At 37.9% G+C, this 20,690-nt stretch overlaps 2 protein-coding genes across 4 annotated transcripts in view; one reads left to right on the top strand and one right to left on the bottom strand.

The window, feature by feature from the left end:
• Positions 1–20,690, bottom strand: part of MACROD2 (mono-ADP ribosylhydrolase 2) — a 1,470,694-nt gene that overhangs the window by 487,537 nt on the left and 962,467 nt on the right. The gene's annotated exons all lie outside the window — the stretch shown is intronic.
• The window catches only part of KIF16B (kinesin family member 16B), a 132,283-nt gene that overhangs the window by 34,057 nt on the left and 77,536 nt on the right, over positions 1–20,690 (top strand). For all 3 annotated transcript variants that reach the window (XM_050314957.1, XM_050314958.1, XM_050314959.1), the window contains exons 11-12: positions 101–166; positions 3,733–3,792. In XM_050314957.1, the coding sequence (XP_050170914.1) occupies positions 101–166; positions 3,733–3,792 (126 nt within the window). The remainder of the gene's footprint in view (positions 1–100; positions 167–3,732; positions 3,793–20,690) is intronic.

Raw genomic sequence — 20,690 nt, forward strand, 5'->3', positions numbered from 1 at the left:
AAAGAATCAAAAAAAGTTGAACAGTGCGTTTCACTTGATTCCCCCCAGAATTGTTATTCTTCTTTCTTTTTGACTCGATGTTTACTTCTTACAATTTTAGATTGCACTCTTGGATTCTCCGACAGCTTTAAGTATGGAAGAAAAGCTTCAGCAGAATGAAGCAAGGGTGAGTTATAGTTTTATAAAACAGTTTTAAACAACAGGAAAATAAAAAAAGGAAAAGCTGGCAGTCTGGATGTAGGAGTGTTGGTAATTTTCAGGGTTCTTTTTGTGCACATCTAAGTTTTGTCCCATCAAACAGCATTGTCTTGGTGCTATTAAAAAAAAAAAAGTGTGTGAACTTGTAATTTTGTTATCCTAAGGTATCTAAGAACACAGTATATCTTTGATATTTATATACCAGTTGTATTGCATAAAAAGATTTTTCCCAGGCCAGCTTGTCTTACTAAACAAGTATGTTTGTAGATAGACTAGAGAGGGAATAGCCACTAAGTCGTAGTAATAAGTAGCAAGTTACAAAATACTCAATGTGTAGAAAAGCTTGTAAAGATTCGTGGGGAAAATAGTCAACTCTTTTCTATGCTTTCAAGTAATTAATAACTTGTGTTGTGGGTTTTTTGAAAATTTTAGTATTTAAATCTGGTATGTATAAATATGTTCAGTGCCTAATTAGATGCCTTTTTTTAAAGAGGGTCTGAGATCTAGGTGCACTTTGAAGTGTGCTTCACACCAAATTGTTTCAATAATCCATCCAAGTGTAGAGGCTGGAAAAAACATTCCCAGACAGTTTAGATAAAAGAATATAGATATAATGGTGCTCTCATTTAAAGCTACTGCAATCTAGTTTAAAAAAAAATAGTATTGGGCAGACTTTGGAAGAGGCAAGAGGGAGATATTCGGAACTAATCAGCTACATGGCAACAAAGATTTAATTCTTAATATTGTCAACAAGATGCCAATCAAATGTAGATATGATGCCTTTAAAAAATAGGAGCTTCTTAGCTGGTTTAAATGGTGAGGTTTACAGTGATGCTGCTTGGTCCTTTAGAGTTAGAGAATGAATGCCTTGCTTTGGGAATCCTGTTTTATTTATATCCTTAGTTTTATTTTTGAGTACAAATGAAAAGCTTTTATCTAAGATTAGCCGAGGAATATAAACTGCTGACTGTATGCTAATTAGAGTATGTTATTCATGCTCTGACAGTAATCACAGCTTGTCTTGCTCAGAAGTGTTGGCCTCTCTGTGTGGGGAGTATATCGAGCATATTTTATTATCTTTTGTCAGCCTCATTAAAAGGTTATGTGATTACCATTCATGATAATTACAATAGACATAATTACTGAAAATTCGTAGCGGATATTGCAGTGGTTATGGCTTTTTATAATTGAATGAGTGCAATAATTAATTTGTTTATACAGATCTAAAGACTTTATCACCATATTTAAATTATCTGACAAGTATATGGTGGCTTTCTTTAATGAGTTGATCTTCCTTATACAAGAATGATTTAAAATTGTTTAATTTAAAAGTGTTTCATTTTTTAAACAAAATTAAAAATGATATGTTTCTGAGCAATACAAATTGTTCTGGTACGGTGAATAGACCTATGGTAGATCTTCATGTTTTTCTTTAATCTTATCAAATTTATTCTGTTTCAACATTCCAATTAGCAGCACTATGAATGATGATGGTGTGTTGAAAGGTGTGCTTACTTGTCTTTGTTGAAATCTTCAGGTACAGGTAGAGATGAGTGAAGTTTCTGTAGTTCTCATGGGTTAGTTTGCAGTTGACCTGCAAAGACACTGAGCAAAGTAGGCAGGTGGCAAATGTGAAGATGTCTGGAGCAACTGGATTGAAGATTTTATTTCTTCTACAGTGGGTTTATATGAAAGCTAACTTACAAGGTGGACAATGGGATGAGTAGGAAAGGAAGGACAAATTTTAAGCATTCTGTCGGCCTGACCTCAGTTCTGGGGAAGGTCATGGAGCAGGTCATCTTGAGTACCATCACTCAGCATGTACAGAACAACCAGGGCAATCAGGCCCAGTCATCAGGGTTTAAGAAAGGAGGTCCTGCTTGACCAACCTCATCTCCTTCTATGCCAGGGTGACCTGCCTAGTGGATGAGGGAAAGGCTGTGGATATTGTTTACCTGGACTTCAGTAAAGCCTTTGATTCTGTGGAGGAACTGTCTGCTCAGGGCTTGGATGGGTGCACTGTTTGCTGGAGTTGTGGTGAATAAATAGAGTTAAATCCATTTGGCAGCCAGTAAACAGTGGTGTTTCCCAGGGCTCACTTTTGGGCCCAGTCCTGTTTAGTATCTTTATCAATGACCTGGGCAAGAGGATCGAGTGAACCCTTAGTTTGCAGACTACACTGAGTTGGGTGGGAGTGTTGATCTGCTGGAGGGTAGGAATGCTCTACAGAGGGATCTGGACAGGTTGGAGCAAAGGGCCAAGGCCAATGGTCCGAGGTTCAACAAGACAAAGTGCTGGGTGCATTCCTGCCCTTGAGTCACCACAACCCCCTGCAGTGCTCTAGGCTGGGGCCAGAGTCGTTGGAAAGTGGCCCAGAGGAAAAGGACCTGGGGGTGCTGGTCAACAGTGGCTGAACATGAGCCAGCGTGTGCCCAGCTGGCCAAGAAGGCCAATGGCATCTTGCACTGTATCGAGAACAGTGTGGCCAGCAGGACTAGGGAAGTGATTCTTCCACTGTACTCTGCACTGGTGAGGCCACACCTTGAGTCCTGTGTCCAGTTCTGGGCTCCTCAGTTCAGGAAGGACACTGAGGTGGTGGAGTGAGTCCAGAGAAGAGCAACAAAGCTGGTGAAGGGTCTGAAGCACCAGTCTGATCAGGAGTGGCTGAGGGAGCTGTGGAGGCTCAGCCTGGAGAAAAGTAGGCTCAGGGGGAAACTTACTGCTCTCTGCAGCTCCCTGAAAGGAGGCTGTAGGGAGGTGAGGGTCAACCTTCTCCCAGCTAACAATTGATAGGAAAAACTTCTTTGTGTAAACAGTTGTCAAACGTTGGAACAGGCTGCCTAGGGAAGTCACTGAGTCACCAGCCCTAGAGGTATGTGAAAGATGGGTAGATGTAGCGCTTAGGAGGGATGTGGTTTAGTGGTGGGCTTGGCAGTGCTAGGTTAAACAGTTGGACTTGATGATCTTAAGACCTTTTCTAACCTAAATGATTTTATAATTCTATACCCAGAGCTTCCAATGTCTGTAATGCCTGTTCAAGCATCTTCTCACTTCTGGTGCTGATGTCACTGAAGTGTGTGGTTTCTAAGCTACAGCAAACTTTGCTCTGGTTCTCTCCTGAAGGCTGCTGGTCTCTGCTTCTTTTTCTGCATGCTATCCTCTGGAGGGGGGCTTAGCCCAAACATGCCTATCTGTGCCGTAGGAAGGGACCTGTTCTGTTACACCTAAGGGATCAGTCTGTGGCAGTGAACTTTCGTAGGGCTGCTGAAGCACTTTATGGAATAATTCTATATTTCTTTGAAAACCCATTATGTGATGTGGCCATCCCTGAATGAAACATTTTATGCTGTAAATAAGAATTTTGTGTTTTGAGGGAGAGGTATTGTAGGCCTGGCAACTTATTGCAGGAGCAACAATGTTCTTCTAAATGTTGAAGTATTAAACTTCTCAAAGAATTGCACCAATACTTAGTTCTTCTGCGAGAATGCATTAAGGACTTGAGATTTTTTTTTCAGTATTTGTTTTCTTTCATAGGTACAAGAACTGACCAAAGAGTGGACAAACAAGTGGAATGAAACTCAAGATATTCTGAAAGTAAGGCAAATAAATAAGTTTTCATCTTGGCATTTGAACTAGTCATAGTGTTTTCCCTTAAAGTTTAAGCTTTCATGACTTGCTGAACATAAACTTGTTTGTAGTGTAATTTAGAAGGAATTTTTTGGTTCTCCTTATTACTGACATGAAACTTGGTATTTTTTGTATCGCTTTCCGATTTCTTTTATTTTTTTCTTCAAGTTCACCACTGTGTCTTCTATCTGACTTCCACATAAGTTGAATGGCTCCATGCTTAAAAATAAAAATAAAGCACTAATAGCATAGAGAACAGAGCAGGGTTGGTAACTACTTAGCAGATGGTGTGACAGAATGAACTGTTTAATGTCTGTCTAGATACTGAACTGGGAATCACCATTTGCATATTCATCAGAGATGTTTTGGGTCCAATTTTATGTTATTTCTGTGTTATTTTGTTATTTTGAAGCATCCTATACATACATAAAACTTTGTTAGTCCCCCATTCATTCATGTCTGGATTGGGGACCCCACTGTAACATGGAGAATTTGTGAATTTTAGTCAATTGTGGAAGTGAACATTATGTCATGTTTGGGAAATTTTTAAAGCTTTATGTTGGAAATCCACTGATCCCCTCACAGAGATTACAGAATCAGTGTTAATTGAACAATACATATAAACAAGGCAATGCAGCATTTGTTAAATAGCTGCATGTAAAGGACTTAAACACAGAAACTGTAATTTCTGCTTTTCTTGTACTGAGATTTTCTTAGCTTAATTCACACAGCTTCTGCATGAATTGCATCATATGCTGATCTTTGAATGTATGAACGCAGCTTGTTTCATTTTGGGGTTAAAGGCAGTTGGTATAACTTTCTTTGTCCCCAAAACCTGAAAATCTGCAAAAGACTTCTTGTTTGTACTGTTTTATTTTACACCATTTTACTGAAGGGATCCATATTTTTATTCACTTCTTGTTTAATGGTTCTTAAAATTGAGTGGGAAAAGGTTTTTTGGAAGTTCACCAGCTGAGTCACTGGAAAGCAGACTTTAAACTGTAGAGAGGAGTGGTGTTCCTGTAATGGATTCCCTATAAGTTCACTGGCGTTTTTGTTTTGTTATTGATGTGCCCCCCCCTTGTGCACATGGACCATACACATTGTTAATTTGTAAAAATTGACTGTCTTGGCACTCTTTGAGAAGTGAGATGGTCTTTGTATGTCCACCTCACTGCAGTCACACCTGCAACTTTGCCCATGCCATAATTCAGTAACTTTCAGGTCATTCTTGATTAAGGTACTTAGAACTTCATGTTTGTATTATAATTAAACCCTTCTTTCTCTTGCCTCCCCCTGGATTTACCACCCTGAGGTAGTTGCTGCCTTCCAGTTCCTGCCCTGCAGCAGGCTTGGAGAATTAAAAACTGTTTGCTTCTCAGTCCCTAACACCATTTGCTCCAAATCTGTTAGGCATATGCCTGCCAGATGCAGGTGCACTTGCTAGTAGCTGAATGGGATTTCCTACTCTGTAATTACACCTTTTTTGGTACTAAGTTCTAAATATCAAAGTTCACATGGTTTTGAATTATTCTCACAGGCTGATGGGAAAATGTGTTAGTGTTTAAATCCAAAATAATTGAAAGGATTTTGCATAAGCCTTGTAAAAGACAGGAAGATTCACAGGGCGTGTTAGTGTTTTCTACTAGATCAACAGATACTGTTGGAAAAAGTTACCTGGCTTTTACTGAATACAGTGCTTTCATCAGGCAAAGATGCTTGACAAAGAAATGTTGCACACTGTTTTTCAGGGAAGATGTTTCTCAAACTTGTTCTGCCTTGCCAGTTATATTGAACCTTGTTTTAATTTAGACCATCAGCATCTAAGTGCTGCCTTGAAAATAATTCATAGAAAATGGAAAATACCATCCACGGAGCAGAAAAATACTGTGTGAATGCAAGTTCTTGATGAAAAGTATTTGGCAGCTTAAAATTTAGTTTAGTCATCACAGTGCTATGTGTACAGCTGACATGTACCTCCCAGCATTCTTCCTTATTTCTGATTGCAGATTTTACACCCTTTGACATTTATCTGTAGGTAGTTCACCTGAAGTTTTGGTTTTCTGTGCATCTTTAGACTAAGTAAGTTGATCTTTCCTATCTGTAAATTTTGTCAGTTCTGGATTTTGGGGACGGCACAGTGGCTGAAGGCCAATAGCAGCTGTGAAAATCTTGTCTAATCCTCCATATATGCTGTTGGCAGATTGGACATATCTTGGGCTGGTGATGGTGGTACCGATAGTGTGCTCCCTTTCCTTCCTGCGTTTGGAAGAAACCCTTTTGCTGGGCGACTGTCTGGGTTCCTCTGCAGTCTGAATTACTGTCAACTCACACCTGAATCTCAGATTGTTCTGTTTTCCTTATTAGATTAGAACACTGTATACATCAGGGTTTTACATTTGTGTTGACTCTATATGAAGGATTCATAGCATGGCAGGTTCTTGGCATTGTTATCTGCCTGAAGTGACAAGTGTTGCTTCCAGTGGTGATGTTTGTTTTCATCCTTAACCTCCTCACTGCAGTATAACATGACACTCTAACCTTACTAACCTAATATTACAATCTGTCCCCCATCCTTGCTTTTATTTTAAGCAAGGATATTTTAATGCTTAATCAGGTTAATAAATACGTGGACTAATGGCTTCAGCATTGGGTAGAATACTGCATAAAATCCCAAAGAGATAGTGTTTGGTTTTAAGCCCACAGGCCTTGGGTTATTTCCTCAAATGTTAACCAAGGATTGCACCTTACAAAACAGCAGTGCTTTTACATTGCTTCTCCAGCTTCAGTTGTCTTGCAGCCTCAGCACTTAACTGTAGGATTTTGCTTTCATCTCAAGCTCATTGAATCTTTCTATGGATTTTTTTTTTTTGCCTTTGGTTCATGTTCTTCTGTACACATGCCCAAAAAGAAGAGGAGGAGGGGAAAAAACTGTTTGCTCTTTTCCTTAATTTAGTCCTTTTTGTATGGTTCTGTTAAAGATCAATTCTGGGGTCTGTAATTTCTTTGGATGCTTTCTAAGATGTTAGGGTAACCTATCCAACTTTCGATTTTTCCCTTGCTTTGAGGCTTTAATTGGTACAAAACCTCGTTTGATGTAGCTGCTATATTTGACTGCATGTGTTGTCGTTCCCCTAGAGATCTTTTTTCTTTTACTGTCACCTTTTTTTTGTCATCTTTTGTGCATGTTTCAATTTCTTTCTCTAACCTTTAGCAGCCTTTATATTAATCTTTTTAAATAGTGCACTCCTTTATATAATTCTCTGCTGGTTTTTCTTCCTAACTTTCTTTTAAATTTCTTCTCCCATTTTCTGTTTGTGTAGATATAACGGTCTGTTATCTGCTTGACTTTTAGCTTTTACCTTTTTGATGTATGTCATTTGTAGCTAGAATAAAGGTATTTAAATGCTCTTTTCTATTTATTTTTAGTTTGAAGTAGATTTGGAGTTCCCTTTTATTTCCTTATCCTGTTTTTTGATTCTAAGCATGTCATTAGCTTTGTCTGTCAGTGCTCAACTGATGTCAAAGGATGCAGAGAGATCTGTCTTCAGAGTCTATTAAAGGACAGGGTCTTTTTTTGTGTGTGTGTGTCTAATTCTTGTGATCAATAGTTTAACTAGTCACTGCTTCAACTGGCTTTGTCCTGTTGGATTTAGTGACACAGCCTCACTTTCATCAATAATACTAATTCTGCTGCAGCTCTTTACCCCACGGTGTGTAAATATCTTATTGAACACTGTTTATTTGATCTTTTTGTGCCCTTTGGTTGACTACTGCTTAAAAATACATTTTTATACCTTAAGAATGGTTGTTCCTACCTGGGGAAGAAAAAACTCTTATGTTTATTTTCAAGCATTAACATCTATTGTTTATATCTTGCCTCTTTTTGGGGGGAATGAAATACCCTTAACTTGCCATGATGAATAAATACAGACTAATACCAAAGAGTTCTTTTGGTGGACATACTCACCTAAGCAGGGGAATTTTCTTTCTTTAGGAATCTTGGCTGTACCCAGCAAAAACACCAGGAGACCAAAACTCAAAGCAATTGTGTTGCTCTTTATGAGGTGTTGATTAGGGTGGCAGAAGTGAATAGATTCTGATTTTAATAATTTTCTTTTCCTGATGGCTTGCATACCGTAGTGAACTCTGTCAAGAGCTGTTTGTCCTGTTCTATAAAAATGCTGCATTTGTCTACATTTATTTGCATTTTCAGATAATCTTTAAACCACAGTGCTGAATGGTATTTAAACACCATTATCTGGGTCCTTCTGCTTGAAAGGCTGGGCATACATCACCATTTTCCTGTTTTATGCCTTTTTGTTACTACCTATTAACCCTGACTGGCTTGTCCCCTTTTCCTCTCCTCACTTCGATTGTGTTCTACCGCGGTATGTTGCCCTTCGATGAGCATTTGTTTTCTTCATTCTTTCATGTCTCTATTTTAACAAGCTCAGTCCTCAAGGTGAGAAGTGCTCTCAATTAACACCTTCTGCTTTCACCTAAAACTCTCTCCTCTACTTCCACTTTTGATGGCTGTAGGGAAGAGAATTTGTGCGAGCTCTTGGGCTTCTGAAGAACAAGCTGTAGAACTTTAAAAAATGCTCCTTGCATCACTAGCAGTGATCATAACAGTGCATAAACCGTGGCATGAGATTCTTGTCCAAAAACCGGTACTTGTGACATGTCCCCATGCGATGTCTTTAGTAATCAAGAATATATCGTGGGTTTTGTGTCTATTCCATAGTAAGATTTTTAGAACGTCAGAACCCTAATGCCTCTTATAGTTGTCCCAGATCACTAATGAATGGCCAGTTTTTGTTTTGTATTTTTTAATTTTAAATTTAGAAATGTATAAATTATATGAAATTATGTGACGAACAAAAAAATACGTCTTGACATTTGTAGTTTTTGTGAGTAACCTGCTCTAGTGGAAGGTGTCCCTGCCCATGGCAAGGAGGTTGGAACGAGACGAGCTTTAAGGTCTTTCCAACCCAAACCATTCTGTGGTTTTACCACTAGGTAAATTGAGTATTAGAAAATTGCATATAATGAAGTTTTTAGGAAAGACACCAGTATTTAATCCTGCCCTTAAAAAGTGCATGTGAGTTTTAAAGACTTCTGAGCACATGCCTTTCGAGCACAGGTTCTTAAATTATTCTATTTACAGGTCAAATGTTAAAAATTGAGTTACAGGAATGGTGTGCATTTATATATAAAACAATGTATGCATTATACGGTACTTAAACTGTTCATTTGAAGCTTTGGCATATGTGTTTATTTGTATATTTGGCAGGAATAGCACTTGTTTCTGAGGTTTTTTCACATTTCAGTAAATCATTTTTGTAGACTTGTTGCTTGTTAGACATGTTGGTGTTGCCTTTTGGTTAGAATGTCTGTTGTTGGCTCTGTTTGTACTTCTAAAGGGAGAATTACAGCTGTACTTTGACTTGAACAAATCTTATTTGGTATCTTATAACTTCTGTTTGTCATCTGTATTAGACAGCTCTCATTGCATGCTTCCAGTTTTTGTTTCCTTTCTACAAGCTATGTCTTCTGCTTGAATTTTTAAAGAGGTTTAAGAATCACTGCAAAATTAACATAGGATTGCACAGCTAGGGAGCTGGCAGGAAGAATTTAAGTCAGATGTTGCTGCTGAATTTGTTTTCTTTTAGCAAAGGTGATAGAATAAATAAGAGTAACAACTCTGTTCCTAGGGATGTTTGCTTTCTCAACAATTGTTTGCCCTCCAACTATTATGTAATATATGTACATTTATCAAAATGGAAGGATACCCGTTCGCATGTGAGGAAGGACATTCACATTGTCACAGGAGTCTCTTATTAACATATTATTCTTAATAGGACTCCCTTCAGATGGCTTGTGAGTGTTGTGCAGAACACAAGATATAAAGAAAATTTTAAAAGGGCTAATGTTAATTATTATAGTTTATCTCAGCCAGAAATCACACAATAAATGCAGATAGCTTCCCTTTCTCTAGAAGCCTGTTCAAATGTGGTTTTGAGTTCTTGCACTAGATGTCACTGCAGATACAAAAATCAGGTCCTTCTGCATGCTTAATTCAGATTTAATTCAGGTATTTTAAGGAAAAATTATTTGCAGTATCTTGAATTTCATTGCTTTTCGGATCCACTAAAATAAGTTTATGAGAATGCCAAAGATTGGTTTAGGAGCAAGTCTTGAAGAGCCTGAGTAACTGTTTTGACAGAAGTGCTTCTGAACAACAATTTACAGGTGAGATGCACAGTAAAATGATTATGTGCATTCAGAATTATTGCAATTATTTGTCAGTATATTTTTAAACTCTCCTTTTCAAATGACAGTGTATCTCAAACATTTGACAAATTTAGCTAAAGCCTTTAAAACATATTTATTTTCTTAACTTTGTTGTAGCTTTGATAATTTAGGGATATAAAAGAACAGTTTTTAAATAAGTAGTATCTTTTATTTGACCAGGTAATATAGTTGAGAAAACAAAAAGCTTCTGGACATAGAGATCTGTAACCAGGCCACTTCTGCTATTTGCTTTCATTTTCAATAGATCTTGCAGTTGAAAAGCCAGTAGCAATGATATGCAGTTTCTATTTATAACTGTTTCTTTTAACATTTTTCTCTTGATTAATCACTTCTGTAGATTTATAATTGAGTTTCAGTACATTAAAATTTAATAAGTGTGCTGGGTTTTTTCCATCTCTTTTTGAGAAAGCTGTCTGATAACAAGGGAATGTTTATCGTTCTCGATCCTTGTACAGTATTTACTCACAGCTTCTGCTTCCTGAGCCATGACAAGTAATATCAAGTTTAGCTCTCAGTTTTATTAGGGTTTGTTTTCTTATACCTGGCCTTGTGCATTATGTATTTATTTCCCAAGTGTAGCAGTTACTGGCAGTGGTTGTAGTTTATAACATCATCTGTTCTGGTCAGAAGATTTCTCCTTTGGCATTTGAGTTTGGACAGAGATCATTCAAATATGATTTGCTTTACCTTAAAAATAGACATTGTTTTTTTAATACTGTGTCACAGAACAGAGACCATTATTAAGTGATGATTATTGCTTTCCCTGATCATCCCCCTTGCTTCAGTTTGGTAAGCGTGCCTAGGTCGGTGCAAACTGAGAAGAAAGAAAACACAACTGAGAGAATTTTCTATAAAAGCAAACAGACAGAAACTTTTTAAGGGGTCATATGGTTGTCCTGAGATACAAATTGCTTTTTCTTCAGAGGAGCAGCTCTCACTGCTCTTCACTCACCAGTGATTTTTTTCAGTGCTTTGTCTGCTCTCAGCCTTGGCTTGCTGTTGTCAGAGGACCAATAAAACTACTAAATTGGGAACTGGTGCTACTGATCTACTTTAGCTCTTTTCCTAATAGAAACAGTATTGAAAGGGTCCCAGCCACCTGGGGAATGCTAAGTGCAGCAGTCAAAAGTAGATTTCAAAAGAAATAGTTGTCTGCTTTCAAGTCTTTCTGCCACCTGTGTTCACCTGATTAGGAAACCTCCTTTTTCTCCTGCAGACACTACAGCTGCTTGTGATGCCTCTGTGGTGGACTGACCACTTTTAACTTTCAGTTTCTGCTAGAAAGTTGTGATCTAGAGATGCCTAATGCTACTGATTGTTTTTTATTTCAGTTTGAAACCATTTTTCCCCACTTGAAACCACCTGGACCATCAGAGAAGCACAGCTGGGGCTGCAGTTTCTGAGCTCACCAACCACAGATTAAGCCAGGGGTTGAATAGTTTGGTTGATCCAGGCTGTGCATTCCAAAAGAGGCCCTCCAGTGTTTAGGAATAACCATGCTCCCAAGTATTTCACTGGTGTCTTCCTTACAATTGGGGCCCTGCATTTGTAGACTATCCAGGCCATGCTTAGCTTTAATCCATCCCTGGGGCTTGTAGGCGGTTTTCAAATAAAAGGGAGTCAGACAGAGTGAGTTGCTTTTGAAATCCTTTCTACAGCTCAGATGCCACTTGTTCAACAATTCCTCCTGGGCATTTGGTCTGCTTTTCTATTAATTTTCTTGTGGCAGGAAGGGGATCTAAATTGAAAGCAGTGGAATCTCCTGATTTAACCTGTAGAAAAACAGAAGAAGAAGAAATATACCCTGAAAACTGTTTCTTCTAAAGGATCAGCAGAGAAGCAGTGAGAAAGATAAAGGCAAAACATAAATTTCTCTTTGGACTTGGCTATGGGAGGGGAAAGAAGCAGTTTAGACCAATTCAGGTTTTATCTTAAGTGCCTCACAAAGGAGCTGTTTCTAATGACAATATGTACTGGATATGAAATACCAGAACGAGTTTATGCTGCTGGTGTTTTTAGCAGCATGTTTAGGAGTTTATTACTGCACGATTCTGATAGCTATGAGTACACAGAACTATTGTGCACCTGACTTCATGTCTTAATTGACAACTGAGCGTAGCCTTGATTCATACAGTCATACTGCTGTAGCAGTGCAGCTGGAGTGATGAGCTTGTTCTTTGTGTTTCCCAGCTACAGAGATGATATTTTTAATGAAATCCACTAAGAGGTGTCTTAAACACAGATGGCAGCACAAATCTGTGGCTGTTGCAAGCAGGCTGTATTCCTGAACAAAGGAAAGGACAGGTGTGGTTTCTGACTGCCATGTGTCAGATTCATTTACTCTTATAGCTCAGTAGCTGGGCTGTGAGGGACAAGAATATGTCAGCACCCAAGCCCATGCATCTTGCTCTGCAAAAGTCTTGCTAGCCCTGAAGTCTGTTTTTTCTCCTTGGTGGTTGTTGCTTGCTAATATGCACAGTCCTGCTCCTTTCTTCAATTTATTTTAATAGCATGGGTTACATGTTGGCCCTGAGGAAGAGACTCATGGATTTAAAGTAATCTATTATTTTATTTCTTATTATTTCTAGACAAATAATAAACAGAACTCTAGGTAAGTGAAATGCTTCTTAACTCTCCCATCCCCCAAGAAACACACAAACCCCAAAATAGCTTTTAAAATGAATAAATGTATTAGCTATGAGACTGGGTTTTTTTTTCCCCTCTACAATTCCTTGACTCATTCATCATCCAGCTTTAGCAACAAATGAGGTAGGAGTCCTGTAGGTAATAGTCCACTGCTTTCTCTTGATTCATTCCCGGAATACGGTCTATGGAATGAATTATTCACAGGTCCTGTAGAAAATATGTGATCGTGTAATTAAAGACTGTTTTGTAATGCATATGGAAGAAGAAGATGAACAAAAATAGCCTATTTCTTTGTTTTCCAGCCAGGCCTTTTCCCTTTTTAGATACCAATTGCTGTCTCTTAGCTGGAAGGTATACTATCTCCTGCTAGGAGACGTCAATAAAGGCAAGAAAAGTCTTGTTCTCTGCCCCAAATATCAGTGTTACTGTATGTAGACTTATTTGCCCTTTGAGACTCATGTATGCTCAGTGTGTTCACACATAGCAAGCTGTGAAGAGGTGAAGCCTCCTCCACTTGAGACACAGCAAAATGCTCTGTGCCCTCACTTTTTGACACAGAAGAATCGTTTTCCCTTAAACCCAGCTAGTGGGGACAGAAACCAGCCTGCAGCAGATACTCCAGCATGGAAAATGGTGGCTTTGATGGTTTAAGTTTTATAAGCCGCTGGAAAATAGGATTTTACAGGCCAGTGTCCAGGAAGCCAAACAGGCACCTCTACTTACAATTAGCCAAATCCTGTGGTTCTATTCAGGGGATTTTTCTCACATGTCAGAAGTAGTTCTGTCCATACAAAGTCTGAAGTGTCAGGGAGCAGGCATTTCAACTTGTTAAGTTTGTCCTTGTAATTCCAGGAGTGAAGGCCAAATTCCTGAGAAATCACTTTGAATTTGCCGAGTCTTCTGATGGAAACCCTTGTAGCACGTTAAGGATAGTGGTGCTTTGGAATGCCACCACAATAATAGGGTTTCTGTGTATTAATAGCCAGCTGCATGTCAGCAGTGAGCATGTGGCAATCAGTTCTGAGGGGAAAAGAGAAACAACAAAAAATGGAAAAGCTAAGCTGACCTTTTGAGACTAAGAACTGCTCCTGTAATTCCCTTATTCTTTAAAGGAATAGCATCGTTAATTTTCCATCATTTCAGCTTCACTATCGTAGCAGTTACTCATTTAAGCAGTTCTGCATTCTGCATCTGCCTTTTTAATTGACATTCATTGCAGAGAGCTATTGATGCCTGTGTGGGCTGTTGCAGGAGCACTTGCACTTTCACAGTAAGCTGCTCACAACAAAACTACAGCTTTTTTGATCTTGGTTGTTGCAGACTCTTTAATGGCTTTTCCTGATTGATGAAGGTGCTGTGATCTAATGCTCTGGGAGACGGGGGGAAAATCTGATTAGGAAGTTTCTTCAGTTGTGGTTTTCTTTGTGGTTTTGGATAGTAGAAGGTTCTTCTTCTCAGAAGACTGGTGTGTCTTAATTCTACTAAACTTTTTGTTTTAATTGCACTGAACCCTGTACAGCCAGCAGGATGGTGTTGATTCTTTGTTCCATTAACTAGAAGGAGAAGAAATAGTAGGAGTTTTTGCCTTATCTAACATCTGTATGCACGAGGGAATCAATATACCCTTTCATAATTGATGATTATATAAATAATTAATTCATTGCCTATAATAGAAGAGCATATTTTTAATTTTCAAAGGCATTTCATTGAAGTTCCAGGTTAGTCCCAAGCATTGCTTTGGCACGTGCCCAGATTATAAAGGGTACACCTCCTCACTGATGGTGTGTTCCATATTTCCTCCTCTCTTTTTGTTGCCTCCTAAATAGTACCTCCTGCTTTTGTAGTGACTGAATTTATTTTGTTATTCCAGAAACCATACTTCTGTCAAGCTGAAGTAAAACATGGGGTAGAAATTTGATATTGTATATGCAGCTTTGTAAGTAACAAAGCTTTTTAAACAGACACCCACTAAGAAGAGGAGCAACTTCACTGATACAATACAGAGCAAAACAGCTTTTCCTACTTTAATGTGTAGGCTGTCACTTTAATGGGAATCTCAAATATTTCAAAGTTGTTTTCTTGGAGCAGATTCTTTTTCTTTTTTTTTTTTTTACCCTGAAATTGTCTTGTCAGTCACAATTAGATGCAATTGAATTTCTTTCAACTGCTGCTCAGTGTTTTGTCTTGGCTGATCTCTTTGTGATAAGTATTGGTGAGGGAGCCAGCCTGCAAGAAAGGTGTCCATGTAACCAGTTCCCATCCAAAACACAGCAAGCCAAGCACCTCAGCTGCGCTTCTTCCTTCACCTTTTAAGGAACTATTACGAGTAAGCCCAAACCAGATTTCACAATGTTTTGAAATCATTTTTCATTCCTCTCCTACTTCTTGTTCGTCTTGTCCATATAGTCAATGTTTTCTCATGTTTTGCTCTGGGAGTTCCTTGTTCCTGTTTTAGCTCTTTGAGTAATATCATGTACTGAGAAATCTTTTTCCATCTAAGCCTTCATATCAAAAACTTTACTAATGCTGGCATTTGTAATGTTTCCTGACATCCATTTCCAATATTTCCTAATATTGGAAAGTTGACTATGTATATGCTAGTTGTCTGGAACACTTGGTGAAATGTCTGTCTCTCTTCCAGGAGGCAATGCAGAAGTCAAGAGAGGGTCTGTTCCACCTCTTCAGCCCTTGGTAGTTTAACCCATCACTTCAGGTGTGAAAAGCTCTGAACTCATCTGTGTTGTTTCCAACTTGTTTTTCTAACAGTGTTGTAGTTTTTTTCCTGTTGGTCCATAGCAAGATTTCTATATTATGCATTAGTATTTTAATGTCTGGTACACTTACATATGAGGATGTTACTGAGACATAGTGTAGAGAATACTGAGCCCTGACAATCTAATGTAACTTAATATCCTTCTCTTTCCACTACAGTCTTCCCAAAAGGAAATAAAAAAAATCTTGTCAGCAGTGACTGACTCATCCAACACAAGTCTTGTTAAAGAGTGCAGGTTCAGTTTTCAGTTTTATTTGTTGGAGGGTAACGTGCTAGTGTTTTATGTTATCCCTGTTTTAGCTACTGAAATATCAGTTAATGCTTGAGAAGGTATTTTAGGTGCCAAATTCCCACTTGTTTTGAGGTGGATTTGGCTTTATGAATACCTTAAAAACACAGGGTTTATACAGAATTCTTAATTTTTTTCTTTTCCCCAACACAACTTCCTTCTGTGTGAAAAAATCTCCTTGTTTTGCAGGAACTTCTTCAGCAAAAGACTTGTGATTTCAGGCAGCTTCTGACCTAGTTATAGTTCATCCATGAATATCAGCATTTCCACGTCTGGAGTTTTTAGCCTTATGTAAATACAGAAGACGTAATTTGGACTAATTAATCCACAACAGACCAGTCAAGGACTTATTAATCTCCAAAATGTCAACTTCTGTAGAGCTTTCTGTTAAATATTCATGTTTAATTTCTCTAAAAGTCTGACTTCCACCATCAGGACAAACTGTTGCTGAAGGATTTGCTCTGAATGTTTCATTCCGTTTGTGGATTTTCTGTATGGAACATTTCTGTTAAAAAGTATCTTCCTGCATGAGCACTTTTCCAAACCTTTGATTGTCAAAGGTTGCAAGTTTATTTTTGTTTTCAACAGTTTTTCATCGCCCCTTGTGTTCTCATTTAGTTGATGTGTTCACAGAGCATAAGGAAACTAATCTGAGTTGGGTTAGATTTCAAAACATAAGGAAAGCTTTTCAACTTCGTTTGTAGCAATCCACAGGTCCTCAGACCTTTGACTGTCTGAAGAAGCAGTTTGATGCCATCAGGAGTAAAACTGGTTTATTACCTCCCCTCAGAAGCTTCTTACCATCCTCCTTCATTTGTATTCGCAGGTTTAGGCTGCAGTATCAGACTTGTACTTTCAAAGGATGGTCAGAATGTTTGACAAGGTGATGGATGGGGCTCTGAGCAACCCAGTCTGGTTAAAGATGTCCCTGCTTGTTGCAGGAGGGTTGGAGTGGATGATCTGTGTGGGTCCCTTCCAACCCAAACCCTACTATTATTCTAAAATAGTAGACCAAGAAAGGTCCTGACATGACTCAAGAAAATAACATATTTCAATCTTTGGAAAAGCAATGACTTGTCTCTCCTGGTCCTCTGCAGTTGAATATGGAGATGCTTGTTTTCAAGAATAATTTCTGGTCAAGAGAAATAGTTCAAAATACCATCCTTCAGCCATCATGTGAAACGTCGTTGCTCTAAGGAACAAGATCAGCTGTCCAGAAACTTAAAAAAAAAAAAAAAATCGAGATACCTGATTGTGGACTATATTTTACATGAAGCAATGTCATGTTGTTTGGGGTTTTTTTGTGTTTTTTCTCACCCCAGTGGGGTCATTTGTGCTTCTGCAGTCTCTGTGGTGGCAGGTTTTCAATGAGACCGTAGAAAACCAGAGCTTGAAATATTGATATGGCAATTGCTCTGCAGTTTTCACTTATTTACTAGTTATGTGCTCTGAATTTTGGGGAAAACAGTAAATCTTATACTAAGGCAGCCTGATTATCACATAACCAAGAACTATCTGTGTGAAAGAAGAGGAACATATAGTTTCAGTTTTTGGATGTTTGTTTGAGTTGTTAATTGGCCCCTATAGGAAAGCACAGATCCATTTGCCTTTTTGGCTACATTTACCAACTTAATGTTTGCAAGGGAAGCCTTTTCCATTGAGAGATGCAGCTGATAATGTGGGAAGTATAAAGTCACACTTTTGGGCTGCTGGAATGTAGATGTTTAAAATGCCCAGCTGATTTAGAGTAATCCCCCTGCCGTTTGCCTCTGTTTACACAGTCTTTAATTACGTGATCACATCGTTGTCTCTCATTATTTCCTTCTCTGCTTTCAGTCAAGGGAGAGAAGGCTGCAAAATCCAGCATGGACTTGTGAGATGTGGAAGGAAGGAGGCCGTGGTCTGACTGACCTTGATGAGTTTCAGACTTGAGGTCATATATAGGGAGCACAGCAGAAAGGCAAAGGAGGATTTTGAGGTTAAAGATTCCATTAACCCAGGGAAATTGTATCTTACTGTACCCCTAATCGAGGGAAATTTGAGAGGGTTTCCTCCTGAGGAATTTTCTTTTGGCCATTTTCCTTTAAAGTTGCCAGTCTCTTAAGACCAAAATTGATTAGCTGAATTTAAGACACTCATTAATACTCTTAATTGAAATATGCCTGGGAGAGAATTTGGTTATATTTGGTTTTATGTTTAAATCTCTGTAGTTTTGTCCAACAATAAGCTGCTTTAGATAGGAAATCTAAGTTTTCTCTATTAAAATAACATATTTAAAAGTTTAATGCCGTAGATTGCTTTTGGTGAAGCAATATCAGAATTGTTCTTGGATCTCAAGAAGTAGGTTTTGTTTACCTGTGATCTTTTCTGTGGTCTTTATACACCTGTCGAATAGTTTTCATTAAGAAAGGACATATTCTACATGTTAAATTCAAGGTTACTTCAGTGTCACATAGTTCTTGTTGGCAATGTTTTTAGAAGAGATTTTTAAGGTGCTCCTGACAGTTTATGATAATGAAACATTTAAATGAGTATTTCAAACACCTAGTCTGCTTTTTGTTCAAATGGTTAGGTATAGACTCATTATGAGGTCTTATTTAACTTCTGAAAATATGAAAATGGATGCCTCAAAGGCTTAGTATTGAAAGAGTGGTTTGCCCTCCATCTATTATGGTTGGTGATATTCGCATGCCAGTCATTATAAGTCATTGAAAAGTGCTTTGTTGCACTCCATCAGGGCAGCAATCCTTTATTTTGAGGTAATTTACATAGTGGGATGAATTACTTCCAGTAGATCTATAATTTTGAGGTGCAGTAGTACCTGTCAGGGGTTGCTGAGGATTCAGCTACTTGATGCATTTGCATACTCATGTTTTCAAATCTCAGTCAAGTTACAAAAAATAACATAAAGCTTTGCCACCGAGGAGGAAAAACCTGCCTCATTTTTTTGCGGTATGTAAATATAAAAAATGTCATTCCTCCTTCAGAGAATGTGACATTCTCTTTTATAATTCTGTATTAGGTGGCAAAAAGTAGCTCCCTGGAGGTTTTTCTGAGAATGCAAAAAAGGTGACAGCTACCCAAGTTAAGGTTCAAATCAATCAGCAAAATGCAAAGGTCAGTGATTGCTTCTTGAGCTTGAGATTGCTTTGCGTTTTCCCCCTGAAGATAGAGCAGGTTTGTATCTTCAAAGAAAGAAAGGAAGTGTTATTTTCTGTTAGCAGTCGGCAAAGCTGTGCTGGTTTCCTCTCATTGACTAAATGGACCATAAATTTTAAAAACACTCAAATGTGGCAAATGTACCAAGAATGCCATAATATGCTGTAGTCTAGATTACATAGTACAGTGCAAGAGATTCCTCCCTTCTGAATTTTCCCGTTCAATTTTTGGTGAATGTACCAAAAAAAATTATGGGAACTTTACCCTTCAGTCAATATTTGGGATGTCTGTCTTAGTTATGAAATATTATTTAAGTATTCTTGGGTTTTTTATAAATATGGTAATTCTTTTGACCTTGGTATTAGGGACTGATGCCAGATTGGGATTTCCCAGTATAGGTTGCTTTTATTTAATTAATTTTTAAAGGACACTTCCCTTTGGTTCACACGGTTTCCTGTGACTATATGATGGGATTTATACTCTTGTCATCTTGTCCTTTCCTCTTACTTTGTGTTTATCCTCTTTTTTGACCTGCTTTTTTATTGGGTGCTGTGATCTTGTTTGGCATCTATACATGTGATTCATTATTGTTTCTAATTAAAATGGAGGTTCTTCTATTACAATTCCAACTGAAGCATTTGGCGTCCCCTTATGTTGTTCTTTAAAGGAGTTTAATTACTGTACTGGGCTACTGCAAGCTACAATTACTTGTTCATTTTTATTTCATTGTTAAAATTGTGAAATAAACTGTAGTTTCATTACATGTAATTAAAGGACATGGGTATTCCTTGTGTCTCCTCCTGGCTTTGAGATGTTGTACTGTAAGTCACGCAATTTAGAGAGTTCAAGTCAATTGACAATATACTATCTATATTTATACAGTTTTTATATATATATTTTTTATATGCCTGTACATATCTTGTATACTGTTAATGATAGAATTTATTTTTAGATATTTTTATTTCACTGGAATTTGAATTAAGCGAAGATGTGTGTAGTTGCTAAGAAAAGTTCAGTTTCCCCAGCTGAGTTTACCTACTTTACAAAAGAATAGTATCAACAATCCTGGTCATTTTATGACGTACAACCAGCTACTAATGCCATTTGTGCCAGCTTAAAGCCCCAATTATTTTATGCTTTGGGTACACAAAATCAAACTGATAGATTTTAAAGGGCACTTTATCCTGTCTTTTTGTAGCATCCTCAAATGTTTGCCTCAAGATCAAATGGGATATATTTTTTGTGATTTCTGACCTTTTAATAGTCCTTTAATTTGCATTAAAAACCTCACATAAGTGACAACTTGTATTTGCTGTCACTGGCCTCGTAAAACCTTGCACGTTATTGTCTGGGGAAGAAGGTAAGGTGATTATACCTTCATCAGTTACCAGAAAAGTCATTACAAACTCCATTCTCAAAATAAAATGAAAGAAAAATAGTCTACTGAAATATTACCTAGTGGAACTAAGCATTTAAAGCTAAATGCAAATGTTAAATTCAGAACGGCCACTCTGACCTATGATTGTTATGCTGAAGTGAATTGTGGAGGGACTCAAAGCCTTGACTGATACTGCCTTCTGAATGGCTTATATTTGCTGGACTAGTGAGAGAACTTTTTGATTTTAAGGAATGCTTTTCTTGTCAAGAGTTCTTTAAAATGGTATATTTATTTCTGCCATG

The sequence above is a fragment of the Myiozetetes cayanensis genome, unplaced genomic scaffold (assembly GCF_022539395.1).
Source record: "Myiozetetes cayanensis isolate MyiCay16 unplaced genomic scaffold, myiCay2020 scf2-11, whole genome shotgun sequence".
Classification (NCBI taxonomy): domain Eukaryota; kingdom Metazoa; phylum Chordata; class Aves; order Passeriformes; family Tyrannidae; genus Myiozetetes; species Myiozetetes cayanensis.